General features: G+C 47.4%; 1 protein-coding gene across 4 annotated transcripts in view; it reads right to left on the reverse strand.

Moving 5' to 3' along the window:
- Positions 1 to 17,561, reverse strand: part of ABLIM1 (actin binding LIM protein 1) — a 289,406-nt gene that overhangs the window by 82,602 nt on the left and 189,243 nt on the right. For all 4 annotated transcript variants that reach the window (XM_058671144.1, XM_058671141.1, XM_058671140.1 and 1 more), the window contains exons 5-6: positions 9,076 to 9,202; positions 6,484 to 6,577 (exon numbers count right to left, since the gene is read on the reverse strand). In XM_058671144.1, the coding sequence (XP_058527127.1) occupies positions 6,484 to 6,577; positions 9,076 to 9,202 (221 nt within the window). The remainder of the gene's footprint in view (positions 1 to 6,483; positions 6,578 to 9,075; positions 9,203 to 17,561) is intronic.

The raw sequence follows: 17,561 nt of genomic DNA on the forward strand, positions 1-17,561 counted from the left end.
CAGATCCTACATGCAAGGTCTCAGGCTTTCCATGACACTGTTCACTGCAATTAAGTGAACAATAAGCAAATGCCTACTTGTCCTGAAAATAGACATAGCAGGGCCACTGATGACTCTTCCCATCAGGTTACGGCGGGAGTGAAATTGTTTGCTTTCTGCAATGATTACGCCGGGCAGATGGTAAATCTCATTCTCTGTGTCCTGACCATCTGAAAGTCAAGAGACCTATTTTCTAATTCCGGTTTTGTCATTAATGAGCTTCACTGTGTCCGGCACCCAGGAGCTTCATCCGTAAATGGAAGTCAGTTGTAACTGTCTTAACTATTCATAAACCTGCTGTAAGAAAGAAATCATGAGAGCATTTACAAGTGGCAAAAGCATCAGAATTCACTCTCAGCACTTCAGACCATCTTGCCCAATACAACCACAATGCACTGATTCCCTTTCCTTCACCAATTTCCAAATATATTTGGCTTCACCCTTAAGTGCAGCAAAGTCTGAATTTGTTCCGGCACAGAAAGAATGGGAGGAAGGCAATAAATTCTCTGCATGGATAGGGGTCATTGTTCTTGCTTGGTATGTGTATACACAGAACAGGGAAGCAGGGCATTGGCACTTTAGTCTGTCTTCTGCAAGTTACATCTCCAATGGTAAAAAAAAGGGATTAAAGATCGCGCAGGTATCAAGAGTTAACCTAAATTTCTCAATTAAATAGGTTAGCCCAGAATAAGGACTCCCCCCCCTTATCAGGGCCTGCCACTAAATATACCTACATCAAAATAAAGCACAGGGACAATGTGTAAGGTAAAACCGTTTCCCAGGAACAGCACACACTCTTGTTGCTGGCTCTGTGAGAAAACATTTTTTTTAAATAAAAAAGCCAAACCAAACAAAGTCACTTGTTTATAATCCCCCAGAGAATCGAGAAGGACTGGGCTGAATCCTGTTGTGATTCCATTTCCTGCACTCCAGGAGTGCAGCAGGAGGGGTCCAGGTTAACAGACACAGGCAGGACAGGTTTGTCCTGTAGCTAGGAACGGAAAAGCTCCCTGAACAGTGGGGTGTTGAGCTGTTAGACCTCATCATTCACCCCTCCCCAGACAGCACAAGTGACACCATCAATGGCAAACCCTCAAGACAGGTGCCTCCAGTTCTGGAAAGACCAGGCGCACCCAGGGTTCTGTCTTCCTGGGAGTGGGGACATGAGGAAGACAGGACAGGGGAAGGCTTATGATGTTAAGAAAAGCAGAGGCCACTTCCTCTTTGTGGTAGGAACCCAACCCATCTCCCGTGTCTTGGAGGGAACATCAGAGAGTGCTTCAGCGTGCAGCTGCCCCAGGTCAGGGACACGGGGCACGCCCTTTCCTTTTACCGTCAAGGCTTCTGAATTCTGTTGGGTGTCACCTGCTGCCTCCCAGGTGTGTATTCACAGAAAGCACTTGAACTAGACACTCCAGCACAGGAAGTGGGCACCCTAAGTGGCATCTAAACGGCTACACCAAATGTCTGCACTGATGTTCACGTTTTTCTTTGTATTTTTTGCTTCCATGTAATGTTTTTATTTGTGTTACTGCATTCAGGAAAGCAAGTTTGCAGGAGTAAGGGATATCTGGGAGAAGGATATTAATGCTAAAGGCATGCTCCAATGCCTACAGAGCGTTAATGCCTAACTCTCAAGTGTCTCGTGGCTTCTTGTTGTGACGAAGCTTTGAAAGCGGAAGAGGAGTGGGCAGGGCAGGCAGGGGTGGGCAGGGGTGAGCAGAGGTGGGAGGAGGGAGATGGATTTAGACAAGAGCTCAGTAAAGGGGTGGAGGGAGAGAGAAGGCTGTCCGCAGGCTGGAGGTGCTCATGCGAATTTGTTCATGGACTTTTTAATCAAGAAGCAGGTTGTAAACATCTTTCAGCTCTCTGGAATCCTTGCTAATTAGCAGAAGCATCCAAAGACATGCCGTACAAAGCAAAATCTCTCTAAAAAGAGAATCTTGCTGCCACAAACAAAACTGAAATGATGATAAATGCAGCACACGCTCTAATGTGGGAGTCACGTGCCAGTTAACAGAAAATATCTGTACACACACACACACACACACACCACTACCACCAGCAGCTCTGATCCCTTAGATCCCAGACAAGAGAATTCCACAATGCTCACCATCTAAGTGACTTAGAAATCAAGCAGCATAAATCTTGGGTTTGCAGACAAATTTGTAATGCTTGTGCTTTAAGAAAGGAAATTGGAGGCTCAGAGTAGCTGAATGGTTGACTCAGGGTTATCCAGTTGATAAGACCAAAGCTGAGGCCAGTTCTTGACTCCCCATCACTTGAAGCCCTTCCATTCAGCTTCACAAGGCCCAGGTTGAATCTGCCCAGGCCTGCAGGCTAATATGGTATGCAGGGTTTGAAAGTGTAAGAAAATAAGACAGAGAAACCTTCAGAGCAGGATGGAGACACTTGCAATCCGCCCCCTCCGCCTCAGCCCCAATCCTAAGAGGCCATGCTACCACCAGGGGATATCCAGGAGGGAATGCCAAACAGGGCTGGAGCTTCTTTTCACAAACATTTCAGGGACTTTTCCCTTTGCAGCTCTCCTAGGCCCTGGGCCATCCTGGATGAAACCGCACCCATACAAGCCTTGGGAGGCCTCCAGGACTCAATGAGCGCAAAACTGAAACCACCCCGGAGCTGCAAGGCTCACAGGAATGGTATTGGCATAGTTTTCCACGTTTACTGCATCAATTTCCAGGTTTGAGTGGTGACCCCTCCTCTTCAAAAGATACATACATTTCCAATCTCTGGCACCTGTGAATGTGAACTTACTTGTGAAGACCTGGAAGGGGTGATTAAACCAAGGATCATGAGCTGAGAAGCTCACGCTGCATTATCTGGGTGGGCCGCCCCAAATCCAAGGACACATGTCCTTGTAAGAGGAAGTCAGAGAGAGGCTGGGCACAGAGCAAACAGGACCTAGAGAAGGCACCCATGTTAAGACGGAGGCAGAGAGCAGAAGAGGGTGGCCACCAGCCAGAGAATGCCAGGAGCCACCAGATGCCAGGAGAAAACAGGAGGGCTCCTCCTCCTGAGCTGTCCCAGACAGCACAGCCTGTTGAGATCCCGAGTTTGGATATATAGAATCCAGAACTGAGAGAGAATGGCTTCCTGTTGTTTTCAGTCACTATCACCATAACAGACACACAAAACTACACACTGACAATCTTTGTGGATTGGACAATGGCAATAACAACTAAACACCCAGGGGAAGCAAGGACAATGGCAATGCTGTGGTTAGGACAGGGTTTGAGGGTGGCCCCAAGGGTTTGTGGCCCTTGGTCCCCAGGTGACGGTGTTGGCAGGTGTGGAGTATGTAAGAGGCCAGGCCAACAGGAAATGACGGGGTCACTGGCAATGTTGTCCTCAGAAGGAGTGGATAAAGTTCCTGTGGGTCCCTGACTAGTTTTCTGGACAAGGTTGCGATGAAAGAGCCAGGCCAGGCCCATGCTGGCCCCTTTGGCTTCCTGCTCATCTCCCTTCCCCCCACCATCTGATCTCTCCCTCTCACATGCACTCCCACCATGTGAGGCCATCTGCCATGTTATGATACAGCCATGCGGGACCCCACCGGAAGCCAAATCAATTGGACTGTCTAACTTGGAAGTCCACCCCCAAAGCTGCAAGCTAAGTACACGTCTTTTCTTAACACATTATTCAGCCACGGGTATTTTGTTGGGGCAATGGAAAGGGAACTGACACAAGGATGTTTACAATGAGTCCACAATTATCACGTCTCACAGACAACCAGGTCAAAGAGGCATGGTGGGGGGAGGGGAGGCTGGGAGCGGGTGCAGTCTGACTTTGCTCCCCACTGCCAGCCAAGCTGCACTGACTCACAGGCTGTCCCACGTCAGGGCGATAACCCTGCATGCATGCTGTGTAGCCTCCCCACCCATCTGAGGACAGTGCGCCTGCTGGGCAGACCCTGGATTTAAAGTTCCTTGGTGCAAATTGCTCTCAAACTTTCCAACTCTGAAGGCATCATGTGGAAAGTCTCCAAGCCCTATGCTCCACATGGCAACCGTCATTGAAACCCAAACCAACTGGGGACACTGTGCACAGGAAACGGCTTGGGCCTCTAGGACAAAATCAGGACAGACAGATGCTTCTTCCCAATGGCCTGTTCTTGGATGCAGCTGTATTTTACATGGTCCTTCATACAGCTGCAGAATCAGGCCTGAGGGCCAGCAGTACATGCACGCGCATACACACATGCACGCGCATACACACATGCACACACACACACACGCCTTTCATCACCCCATGATATTTGGGGAATACACTTCCATATATGGATTGTTTGGACCCAAGCATCCTGCAAATACACTTGTCTCAAAAAAGCGCCTTCCCCTATCTCCTCCTGTGGCCAAGCACCTGGACAGCAGTTGTTCTGGGGTTTATCCCGCTGCTGATTTCACTCCTAGGCAGGAGATCCAACGTGCAAACCCCACAGGAAATGTTGCCAGGGCACCTTCTTGGAGGAGCTGTAGTGGGACAAGGGACAGATTCAGGAGATCATCTTCCCCAACAGCTTTCCTGGGCTGTGTTTCTCCCCAGGCCAAACCATCAGGCTTGAAGAGACCTTGGCTGACCATGAAAGCACCAGTGGAAAGACTGTGAAAATGCCTCGCTCTGTGCACAGACGTGTGTACATGCATGCATGGATGCACCCACAAATGTGTGCACTTGAGCACGCACCATGGGGGAAAGTGCACTTCTCAGGGTTCACACCAACCAAAGCCACAACTCCCACCCCTCATTCTGTGCCCAGTTTTTCAGCACCAGCCTATGTGGCCCCCTGCATTTACCCTTACCCCTACTGAAAAAGTAGCCAGTGAGCAACCCATTGATGTTGTTAGTACACTCTCAATGTTGTGCAACCATCGCCTCTACCTAACTCCAAAATGCTTTCATCATCCTAACAGGAAACTATATCCATGGAGCTAACTTTTCATTTCTCCTTCCTCCAAGGCCATGACAGCTACTGACCTGCTTCTGGTCACTACAGATTTATCAGCCCCAGCTATTTTATAGAAATGGAGTCACACAACACTGTGTCTTTAAAGGGTGGCCTTTTCCACTGACTATGGTGGTATCAAGGTCCACCCACGCTACAGTAGGTACCACGGTCTCACTCAGGCTGTGAGGGCACAGACCATTAGCTGGTGGGGCTCCTTTTCTGGCAGTCAGGTTGTGAACACAGGCACACATATGTATGTTTATTTATACTTTTCCATCCATTCTCCACACAGTAACCGAGCCCAATCACATGGTTCCCTAGATGTGGTCTCTTCCACCACCACCCACATTTGTAGGATAAACCCAGGCTCCAGAAGGTGACTCTCAAGTTGTGGTCCTCTTGTCATCATCTGTGCCTGTCCTCTGCCTTGAGCCTTTGTAGGCGCAGCTCTCTCTTTCTAGCACTTTCTTCCTCTGGCTCAGAGGCAGCTGCAAACTTCCTCATTTCCCAGATGCAATCACATGCAATAGGCCTTAGTCCACAGCCCACAGCCCACACTGGGCCAGGCTATGCTGGACCTCTGCTATGACATTCCAACAAAGACAGAACATGATCCCCCAAAACACATGGTGATAAGAGCTTGGTTGTCTTGGGTCTCTGACCTGCAGTCCTGCTGGAAGCTTGCATCAAGATAACATGAATCTAGCGTCTTGGTGCCTGAGCGAGCAGTGTGACAAGGTGCATGGTCATGCTCCCAGCCCTGCTCGGCATACACTCTCCACCCTGGAATGTGGGAGGTGTGGGAAGCAATCTGCACTTTTGTCATCGGGTTTGGTCAACACCCTAGTGGCCTGGGAGAAGCAGGGTGGTGACTCTATGAATGGGACCCCTGGTATTCCTTGTGACAGCATGCACCCAGGAGGAGCCCAGCTCAGCCCACAGGGCAGCTGCTGACAAAGCAGGAAACCCAGCTCCCGACTCAGGGCGGTTACACCTGAACTTGACAGTTTAGTCCTGGCCACAGGGTACTCTGGGTCACACAGGATGTGGTTGCTGAAGGGTGGGGAAGTCTATAACTTCACCTTTCACCCATACTTCCTTTCTGAGTCTCTGCTCCCTGGACCTGAACCCACTGTACACACACATCAGTGCATGTGGGTACACAGGTGCAGCCAAATGCACACACTACAAAAAGACCCTCACATCCTCTTTTCAAGCCTCTACTCATAAAAATGACTGACTGGAACCTTCCTCCTGCATAATTTCTGATGTAACCTTCCTGCTTTCCCCTTTAATTTCTCGGTGTCCCAGCTCCCACACAAGACTTGGGAGAAAGCCAAGCACATTCTAAAACATGTCAATCATTTGTACCACCCACCTTATGGGGAGGGGAAGATGGGAAGAGGCCCCCCTTGCGCATCCCAAAAGATCTGGAGCAAACAACAGTGGTTTCCAGTAGAGCCCATGCCACTTACCTCTAGGACCTTCCCCGTGATGAACTGCTGACATGCCTCACACTTCACCCCAAAGAGCCCCTGGTAGTCCTTCTCGCAGTATGGGGCGCCATCCCTGCAAGATGGAAGCACCTTCAGTGCCTGAGAGGAGGTGGCCAGGGAATGGGAATACAGCTCTGTTCCCAGGGATGGGAGGAGAGTGCATTTCCCAACATGCACCTGCTTGGGGCGTGGGCCAGACGTGGTCAAGAACACAAACCGAGGCTGCAGAGAAAGTGCTGTGTCCCCCAGGCCACACAGTTGTAACAGCAAGTTACTACATGGTTACCACTATGACCTCTCAGCTGTCTCCGGGACTAATAAGAAAACCCAGCATCACTCTTGGTCATTGGCTTTGCGGTGCTTACCCCAGAGGGGGCCCAAATACCACCTTCTCCCCTTAAACCACTTCCATCCCTGAGCACCCAGACCTGACAGAGTCTCCATGGCCTCAAACACTATCTCCTAGGTCCCCAAGAGGCTGAAGTTCGCACAATCCATGCCTACATTTCTATGAGAACACAGCAACATGGCTATATACTGCATCCCAGTGTGTGAAAATGTTCAAAAACTTCACTCTAGGCAGCCTTCTTACTGCACAGTCTTCAATGTTTGCTTAAAAGCTGGGTGGGGTGGGTGTTTGTCTTAACAATGAAGATGCCTGCATCCCATATCAGAGCGTCTGGGTAGGAATTCCAGCTCCCTCTCCTGATTCCAGCTTCCTGCTAATGCAGCTCCTAACAGTGAAACAGAGGATAGGATCACCCCTTCCACATCCTCTCCCTGCCCCAATTATATAACAAAGGCAAAGACCCAGTGGTCCAATGGCTCAATGGCTACAACCTCACCTTGCAAGCACCAGGATCCCACAAGTGCCAGTTTATGTCCCAGCTCCTCTACTTCCCATCCATCCCTTTCTTTAAGGCCTCAGAAAGCAGTGGAGGATGGCCCATAGCCTTGGGATCTGCACCCACTTGGGAGCTCTAGAAGAAGCTCTTGGCTCCTGGCTTCAGATTAGCTCAGCTCTAGCCATTGTGGTCATCTGGGGAGTGAACCAGTGGATGGAACACCTGTCTCTCTGTCTCTCCATACATTTGAACTTTCTTTCCAATAAAACTAAATAGAATTCTTTTTTTTAACAAAAGGGAGGGGGCAGGTCTGGCGCGATAGCGTAGTGGTTAAAGTCCTTGCCTTGCACGCACCGGGATCCCATATGAGTACTGGTTCTAATCCCAGCAGTTCTGCTTCCCATCCAGCTCCCTGTTTGTGGCCTAGGAAAGCAGTCAGGGATGGCCCAAAGCCTTGGGTCCCTGCACCTGCGCGGGAGACCCGGAAGAGCTCCTGGCTCCTGGCTTCGGATTGGCTCAGCTCCAGTCATTGCAGTCACTTGGGGAGTGAACCATGGGATGGAAGATCTTCCTCTCTGTCTCTCCTTCTCTTTGTATATCTGCCTTTCCAATAAAAATAAATACATCTTTAAAAAAAGGGAGGGGGCTAAAGGAACCTAATCATTTCTATCTTCTATTGGGGACATGCATCACTGCTACTCATGAGTCCTTTCTTCTTTTTAAGTTATTTTATTTATTTGAAAAGCAGAGTGAAAGAGAGAGAGAGGGAGAGACAGAGAAAGAAAAAGACCTTCTGCCTGCTGACCTACTCCTCAAATGACTGTGATAGCCAGGGTTGGGCCATGTGAAGGCCAAGAGCCTGAACTTCATTTAGGTCTCCCACAGGAATGGCAGTGGCCCAAGCACTTGGGATCATTTTTCACTTTTTGTTTTCTTCCAGATGCGCAAGTGAGGATCTGAAATAGAAGTGGAGAAGCTGGGACTGGAATGGCACCCCCATGGTTGCCGGTGACATTGTCTGAAGTGATGGCAACTTAACCCTCCAAGCCAGGCTGCTGTCTCCCTGAAACCTCTTCATTCTAATGCAGCTGTTTTGGCTGCTATCCCAGCCCCAGGGAATATCAGGGTCACCGTTTTACTACGTGTTTAACTGGGGGAGGGAGCGGGAAGGTAGGCTATTTTAAATAATTTGGGAAGCCTTTTAAAGCCTGAATGGATGTATAATTTTGTCTGATTGCCCTGGTGCCTTCACTCGCATGCCTCTGGGTCAGCTGGCTCCAGCTGATGTCCATAGCAGCTCTCTGAGCAGAATGAGAGCATGCCAGACAGGCTGCTTGCTGCCCTGGTCTTCACTGGCTCTGCACTCAGCTTTGTGGATTTTTGCATGAAGGGAAGTCAGGACCTATGAGGAAGAGAAAGGCTGACCAGCTCTACACAGGAAGAGGGGTGGACTAGCAAAAGGGAAATAACTAAACACACTACTGGCTACAGCAGGAGTGTTAGTTCAGCTATTCTATCAGGCTACCTTTAAAACATACCATTAAGTTTGCAGGAGCCGAATTACAGCACAAAGAGAAGCATACAATTCTTGCTTAACATTTTATAGCAAAAAAAGTGAACGTGGACTGTGTGGTGCCAATGCAGGTTAGCAACTGCGAAGGGGTGGGGCCTGATTTCCAGAGAGCAGAACCCATCCCAGCCTACAGCCCCACACATCCCAGCTTACTTGCTGATGTATTCCCCAGTGAGGACCTTCCCGCAGGACTTGCATTTAAAGCATCCCAAGTGCCACTGCTGGTCCAGCGCCAGCAGCGCCTGCCCGTTCTTGATGTCTCTTCCACAGCCGGCACAGTCTGCAAAAGAGAGTAAGCAGTCAGCGGCCAGCACCATTTCATTACACTTTGCTAGCTAAGTCTCCCAGGCCTCATCATTACCCAGCATGGAACCTGCATGAACTGAACCCCAGGGGATGGATACAGGGGGTCTGACCAGCCTCCACCCTCCCTAGGGGCTATGTAAATACCCTCTGAGTTGCAGCTTCTTGGCTGTGACTTTACAAAGTGTTTCTGTCAGTCAAGGGCGCCTGTGAGCATCTACACCCCTGCTAATGGGTGCTGGGTACCCGTGCAGCTATGAGCACTGGGGAATACCACTACACACCTCATCTGTAAGTGGGACCCTCCTCCTCCATCAGCCCACACCAGTCTCTTAATTTGTGATGACTAAATGACTCTTAATTTCTTCACTTTAAACTGCCCATGGCAGGCTCCTCTAAGAAGCAGGTGGAGGAGGCAGTGTTTCTTCCTAGTGGAGAGTGAGCCCAGGAAGTGAACCGTGGGGCCTGAACCTTGCTCAGCTGGTGTGGGTTAGCCAATGGGCCATGTCCATCACTCCCTCTTCCTAAGGCTCAGAAGCAGGCAGACACATCAGTAGCATACCTCCTAAAGCCTTGAGGAGGATCCAGTAAAAGCTTTTTTTTTTCCTTAGCATGCTGGCTGGCATAGGAAGTGGCTTTATAAATATTTGCTATTATTATCACTATCATGGTTATTCTGATGATTACATACACCACTGTGTTGGGGAAGCTGAGTATTTCAAAGAACCCAGAATAATGTAAATTAGGCAATCTTTCAGGAAACACCTACAAACATTCAAAAATCAAGGGAATGTGAAAGCAAGCCTTGCTGGCAGATTGGCTGTAATGTGCCCAGTGGATCACACGAACACTTCACAGAACCAACCCCAGTCCAATGCAAGCCCCTCCGGGGCCATGTTAGGAACAAGACAGAAGGCAAAGACCTTGGCACACAAATGATAACTCCCTGCCCCCCCTCCTGTCCTGTGTGTGATTGCTACTGCTTCACAGCTTGAATTCTCTCCCCTTCTAGAAAATCTGAGGTACCTACATACCTACTTGTTCCTTTATCTCAATACCTATCCCCAAATTTCTCCCACCCCCTAAAATAACTGAGTACAAGCCTAAATCCTACACATGCACCTTCTCCAAGCTCCATCCAGAAAACCCAACCCACTTCAGTTCCTGCGGCTGTCTTGCCAAAGCTAGTTCAGCAAACTATAGAGGTGTGCCTGGTAAACTCCACCTGCAGGTGTCAACATACCTTTAAACCCAGAAATGACATGCCTGTGGCCTCATTCTGCCAATGTGCTTTCCGAAGAGTGTGCATGTGTATGTGTGTGTGGCATTTTTACAATGACTGAAAATAGCTGGCAGGAACATCCATGAGGGAGCCAACTCCATCACCATGTCGTCAGTAATAAAGGGCTGTTCAAGGAGGTGGATTCACACGCTCACATGCAAACATAGGCAAAACAGATCAGGAACAAAAGCCAACAGGAGAATGTGTGGAACATAAGCTCATTTACAGAAAAGCAGTCAAGCAAAGGACACGAGTGTATTCTCTTTGCACAACAGAATATTTCTGGATTAAAACATAAGTGAGTCTCAAGAAATTTCCTCTTTGGAGGACTTCCTTTTGTGCTTCGTATCTTCCATGTTGCTCCAGTGACCTCAACCATGCGATTATCCAGAAAGCCTCGGGTTTATGCGTATCCCAATATCTTAACCAGATACCTTTCCCAGGAGGCTCACTTGAAAGATAAAAAATGAAAGGCCATGATGTTGGCTTAAACACTAAGCACTTTTAAAAGTTGATCATTTTGTCTTGTTTTGAAGCAGACTATTTTTAGGGCAGGTTTTGGTCCACAGCAACACTGAGATTTTCTGTATACTCCTTCCACCAACACGGGCATCGCCTGTACGCTTGTCCACACCATCCCCTGAGCAGCACGTGTGTTGGAGCTGATGGCCTGCACTGTCCAGTCCTCCTCACCCAGAGGCTACAGTTCACATCAGGCACAGTCTTGGACACGAGCAGCCCATGAGTTTAGATGCATTTCTAATGACGTTTACTTTTCGTGGTAGGATCACACAGAATCACTTCACTGCCTGAGTCCTCTATGCCGTGCCTGAATCGCAGATTTCTTATTACATAATTCCCACTAGGTGGCAGCAAAGATTTAAATAAGAAAAAAAATACTGGGCAAAGTATTTTTTTGTCCTTAAAGCAGCAAAAAAGACTATAGAAGTGGCTTTTCGATTCTCGTTAGTTCTACACATGAGGACTGTTTGTCTCAAGGAGGTTGACAGAAGAAGCTGAGATCTCCCAATGTACCTGCTCTAGGGTCCACGTATGAGGGTTGACTTTGGTGTCAGGAAAACCCCAGCAGGGCTCTGTTCCTGCAGCCACAGCCTCTCATCTGGAAAATGCTGAAATGAAACCCTCTTCCTAGCTGCTCTAGGGGAAAACGAGACAGTGCACAGTAAGCTGCTGAGAATAACACAGGGGTGGGTACATGTGAGCCGCTTCATCTGGTTCTCCCTTTTCATGTTGGGGCAGAACTGGGACCAAAAAGCAGGTCTCTGGACTCTGCTCTCTTTACAAGCATCTTCATGCCCAGACATTCCAGAGCTGTGAAGGAAACTAAGACACACTGAGAATTACTGGACCACTGTGAACATTCTACACTGTGTGTGCTTGTGCCAGCAAATCAGGAGCCATGCAAGGTGCCATTGAGCCTTGATGAGCATCCTTGTCAAAGCACCTTCAATTCCGAAATCCTGACCTGTCTGTATCACCTGAACCCTCCATGTCCCCGCCTAGTTCTCCTTAGGGCCTAGGTGATCTGTAAGCAACATGGGTATCTTATGGAGAAACATTTACTGGAAGGTGAATGTTTAAAGCCAACCAGCTGGTAAAATTGGGCTGGAAGCAGAGGCTAGGGCCAAGCCTGTTTCGTCTCAAACTGTAAGACACAAATCAAGCAAATCAAAAAGTCTGCCTGCAGGAAGCGGCCCTCAGCCCACATTAGCTGACCCTGATGGTGCCGGTGTATTCCCCAGAGGCTGCTCCTGCTGCCTGGAAAAAGCTAGTGTCTTCAGAGCCGGGGAAAGCCGGAAAGATGCATGCTGGACTGGCTACTGCCTTCCTGCTCTCTCTCCAGCTGAACTCTTTCATAGGAACAAACCGTCCTACTAGCACTCTTCGTGTTTTTCAGCTGTTGAGAAAATTGTTTCCACATCACTGAAGCAGCTGCTGATAAATATAGAAAGCTGGTGATTGGCACTGGAATTACTGTCAAAGTCAGAAATAGGTGTATGTGGTGCAGTACCAAGGAAATAAAAACCCACCAGCAACTTGCTGGTGCTCTAACATGGGAAAAGAATGACCAAACATGAGAAAAGAAACAAATAATCCAGCCTGACTCTTGGCATCAAGGTCAGAGAACAGGGATTTGCCTACCAAGCTCCATGCTAGACCAATGTTCAAATACACACCTGATCCCATAGTTGTATTATTTTATGCAAAGCTAAGAAACATCCTAATGGAGATCCTGCCTGTCTTTCTAATATCTATGCATTTCTATGTTTGCCATAGAGTCACAGGTGCCTGGGCTCTACATGTGTTGAAGTGGAGGACAAGAACAAGGACTTCATACACGCTTTTTGTTCCCAAGCTAAGAGGGATGGCAGCTGCTGGCGGTCCTTAAGTGAGACAGTCAGAAGTCTGCATTCTCCTTGACACTTTCTTCTGCCTTCTTAGAAATTCCCTTTGGGAAAGTGGTGTGCCAAAATGGTGGTTTAGTCTGTGGAGATGTCTGTTCAAGAAGACAAGACGACCGAGGCTAGGGAGGCACGGAAAGGAATACTCAGGGCAGATGTATGGTACAGTTAGGATGCTATTTGCGATACTTCTTATCTCAGAGAGCCAAAGTTCAAGTCTCAGGTCTGCTCCTGACTCCAGTTTCCTGTTAATGCACATGCTGGCAGTCAGTGGTGATGACTCAAGCAGTGAGCTCTCTGCCACCCAGGTGGGAGACCCAGATTGAGTGCCTGGCTCCTTGCTTTGGCCTGGCCCAACCCATGCCACTGCAAGCATCTATTTCTCTGCCTTTCACATTCTCTGTGTACTTCTTAGGTTTTTGGGGTTTTTTTGCTTATAAAATAAATAAGTAAAAATTAAACAAGATTTTAATGATCTCCTTTCAAAAAGAAAAAGACAACTACATGCTGGCTAAATTTCCTTTATCCTCACCTTCCCAAGCCTGTATGCTCCAGCCATGCCCAGTTCATGACGGTAACTGTCCCACCCAAGCTCAAGGGTTACAGAAACTTAGCTAAAGATAGTAGACTTCACCTGATGACTATCAATCCCCGCACCCCCCCCCCCAACTGCCTACCTACTTCTGAAATCAGAAATCCCAAACTAGGCAGACTAGTTAGTAGGAATTGCCTACACTGCACGGGTGTGGTAAGGACTAAGATCCCTCAGTGAAGGTGGGAGGAAACCCCTACCCATATGTTCATGAAATGGGGAAGCTAAGGCTTACTGTGCTGTGGGATCTAATAGAAGCTTTGATATTAGAATTCTTGGGATACATTGACTTGAATGTCCTGGAGTTTGGAAGGACTCATGAACCAGAAATCTGCACCTGCTAAATTAGGAAGGCAGGGGACTAGCTGGAGCCCCCTTGGAGGGCCAGTGAAGAAGGTAGATGTAGAGTGGTGTGGACCCACACTGTGGCTCACTGCAGGTACACCAGTATCCTCTGCATGGGTCTCATGTCCAAGCAACTTGAATGATCCTGCCTGAGAGAGTGTCTGCTTAGGCTCAGGGACTTTGTTAGTAAGAGACCACAATGGGAAGTCAGGGAGCAGGACCTGGAGTTGAGGAACAGTGGATTGCAATAGGTCAGCCTAAAATGGTACACTTTGCCAAAGAACTCAAATACATCCCCTCTCATTGTGCCTCTAGCCAGTGTTGGTGGAAAGGGGAGCTTGACAATGCAGAGCTGTGGCACCTTGGCACTTTGTACCATTGTCCTCTGCCCAGGACCCACAGGAGTCCTGAAGGACAGGAAGAAGGCAGGGATTGCTTTCTGATTTTCTCATGGCAGGCCTTCAATGTGGGAAATGATGTGAGAGCAGTGTTTTCAACTAGACTGGGCTTTGAAGACTCAAGCGTTACCAGAGTTCTGGTACAAGATACTGATCAGGGTTGGAGAGGGAGTTGTGGCAGAGGATAATAAACGGAGCAGAAGGGAAATTGCCTTGCCCAGAATCTCTGTTTACAATAAGGATTGCAAAAGCAGTATTTGTCATAAAAAATATTCCCTAAGTTCATCCACATGAATGAAAACCTGAATTCCTTCATATTTAGGTTTTTTTTAATAGAAAGTGAAATAATATGTTACAGACTCAATAAAATATTCTTCCAAAAGGATGATAACTAGAATTCTTTATCCTTGGCCAGGATTCAAGCTAGAGAGACTCAGGAAAGACACACACACACACAAAGTTCCAGGATTTGGCTAATTTGAGGTCCTGAACTTAACACATCTTATCATTATAATTTTTCTTACAGGATATGTATTTCCCAATATTGCATGATTGAGTGATGAAGGCACAATGTAAGAGGACAATTGTTCAAGCTAAAGGAAGGAGAATAAAGGAACACAGGAGAAAAGGGACTTGAATGTGAAACACATGCTATCATGTAAACAAACTGCTTTCCAACAAGCCTCTAGCACATGCCATTGCAGTCCCTGACCCGAGGATTCTTCTCTGAGAGTCACTTGAAGACAGGCAAGACACTTACATAACATACAAGCTATATATATAAATATATGTTATATAAGTGCAAGATATATACTTAGTAAGACTTAGGTATTTGAAACCCTTCCTTAGCTAAACAGGACTCATCATTAGCAGTGGCAAAAACATTGGTCTAGCAAGTAGATCCTGCTGAGGGTTGACCTTCTCCATCCAGGCTGCTTAGCATTGCCAGCTCCCAAATTAGACACCTAGGAGTTGACAAATATTAACTGGTCACAGTCCATGTTTTTATTTGTACCAAGCCACTGAAACGCATCCACAATTTTCTTTTTTAGCATGCTGTGGCAAATACTTTTGGCACGGTGAAGTCAGTATGAGGAAGGAGAAAGAACGAAACATGGTGTGAAACTAAACATTTGTTAGCCTAACCACTTTTCAAGAGTTAGTTTTACTTTTTAAGATTTTACTTCATTTTTATTTAAAAGAAAAATTTTACACAGGGAGAAGGAGAGATACATAGAGAGATTTTCATACACAGAGAGGTTTTCCATCGGCTGGTTCACTCCCTGAGTGGCTGTAATGGCTAGAGTTGAGCCAATGAAGCCATGAACCAGGAGTTTCATCCAGGTCTCCCATGAAGTGTATGGGCCAAAGGACTTGAGTCATCCTCAGCTGCTTTCCCAGGCCATAAGAATAGAGCAGGATTGGGAAGTGGAGCAGTCGGTATACAGACAGAGGATTAGCCTGCTGACACACGGGTTAAGACTTATTTTTCAAAAATGCATTTGAGCTTCTGAAATTCAGTGCTGCCATTACCGAGAAGAGCAATGTGAGTTCAGAAGCCACATGTTGCATCTGGGAAGTTGGATTCTACGTTGCTTCCACACACTCCCAGTCTGTAGAAAATGGACTTCAGTGAAGTAATTTATACCTCAAAGCTACAACATGATTCTGAAGAGTGTATGTGGTCCCTGAGTTGGGAATTGTGCACTAAGACCCCCGATGCACCCATGACACTGCTGTAGCCAGTTGCTCCCTCTGCCGTCTTGATGGCCAGTGTCCCTGCTGAGCTGCTATTAGAAGTGAAGCCTCCTGTTGTCCTTGAAAACAGCAGCAGAACCATGAACAGCTTCTCAGGGGCCCTAACAGCAGCAGAACGTATTCTTCAATTCATTATGTAAGTTGAAGGCAGGTCGTGCAGGAGTCCGTTCCCTAAGTTGTCTGCGATCTGAGATGCAGTCATTCTTCCCTCTCTAATCTTTCCTCCACATTGTGTACACTTACAGAGGTCCATTGCTTTAGCTAAAATTTTCATCAACAAAGATTATTTGCAGCTTTCCAACTTGTAACTCTCATCTCCAAACCAGTACCCGCAGAGTTCTGTTAGGAGTGCTAGGGTTTTTCAAGATCAAAAGGCCCCCCTGCTCCAAGGAAGAGGACATCTTTTCTTGCCTTCAGCATTAGGAATCCCTATGCAAGCAGGAATCCCATGGCCCACAATGATAGGCATGATAGTCATCACCAAAGAAACAGAAGAAAGTCTGGGGGTCTTGATGACACCCAGACTTGTGTCCCTGAGTCACTAGATCTGCAAGTCTGAGATTCTGGGTGAATTACATTGGGAGGATGACTCCATGTGGCTCACACTGAGACTAGGACTGGACTCTGGAACTGGGCTGAGGTGTCTGTGAAAAGCTGAATTTCCTATGACCTGTTTGTGGAATGGCATGAATGATGTGGATGCCCAAGACCCAGTTAAGTCCATCGGGTATCTGAGATTACGCACTGATCAAGTGGAATATGTGCTTCAGAAAGAATACAGAAAACTGGTTAGGAGATCAGAAATGTAATAGCTGCTTAAAGATAGTGCATTCATAATCTTGCAGAGATTTTTTTTTAAGATTGAGTGGTTTATTTATTTGGAAGGCAGAGTGACAGAAAAAGAGAAAAAGGGAGAGAGGAAGAGAGGGAGATAATAGGTAAGGGAGACGGGGAGACATATCTACCATCCACTGGCTCACTAACTAATTGACCACAGTAGTCAAGTCTGGTCCAGGTTGGAGCCAGGATGTAAGAACTCCATCCTGCTTTTGCACATGGGTGGCAGGGGAACCAAGAACTTTGGCTATTTTTGGCTGTCACCCCAGGCATGTTAGCAGGAAGCTGGGTCAGAGGAAGAGCAGTGAAAACCTGAACTGGCACTTTGACATGAGTGTTTAACCCCCTGGGCCATATCGCTGGCCTCCTATAGGAAAATTTCTTGTACAGCCTTTCTTCCATATATCTGAAGAGTTAACATTCCTGCATTTCTGGGGGAAAGAAATAGAGATTCTCCAATAGGATATTAAAAATATTGTTATAAAACATTGATACTATTTTATTAATCACTTCAACTTTTAGGCTTAAGGTCACGTGCAGAAGACAAAGTGTGTGGTGAGTCTGCACTAACTAAAAGAAAGAATTCCATGTAAGGAATAAACCAACAACTACATGCACACCTTCAAACTCCCCAGCTAACGATTTCTAAGGACCAAATAGTGGGTAAAAGGCCCAGAGGAGCAGTTTCCTGGCCCTTTCTT

This window comes from Ochotona princeps, chromosome 13, assembly GCF_030435755.1.
Source record: "Ochotona princeps isolate mOchPri1 chromosome 13, mOchPri1.hap1, whole genome shotgun sequence".
NCBI lineage: Eukaryota > Metazoa > Chordata > Mammalia > Lagomorpha > Ochotonidae > Ochotona > Ochotona princeps.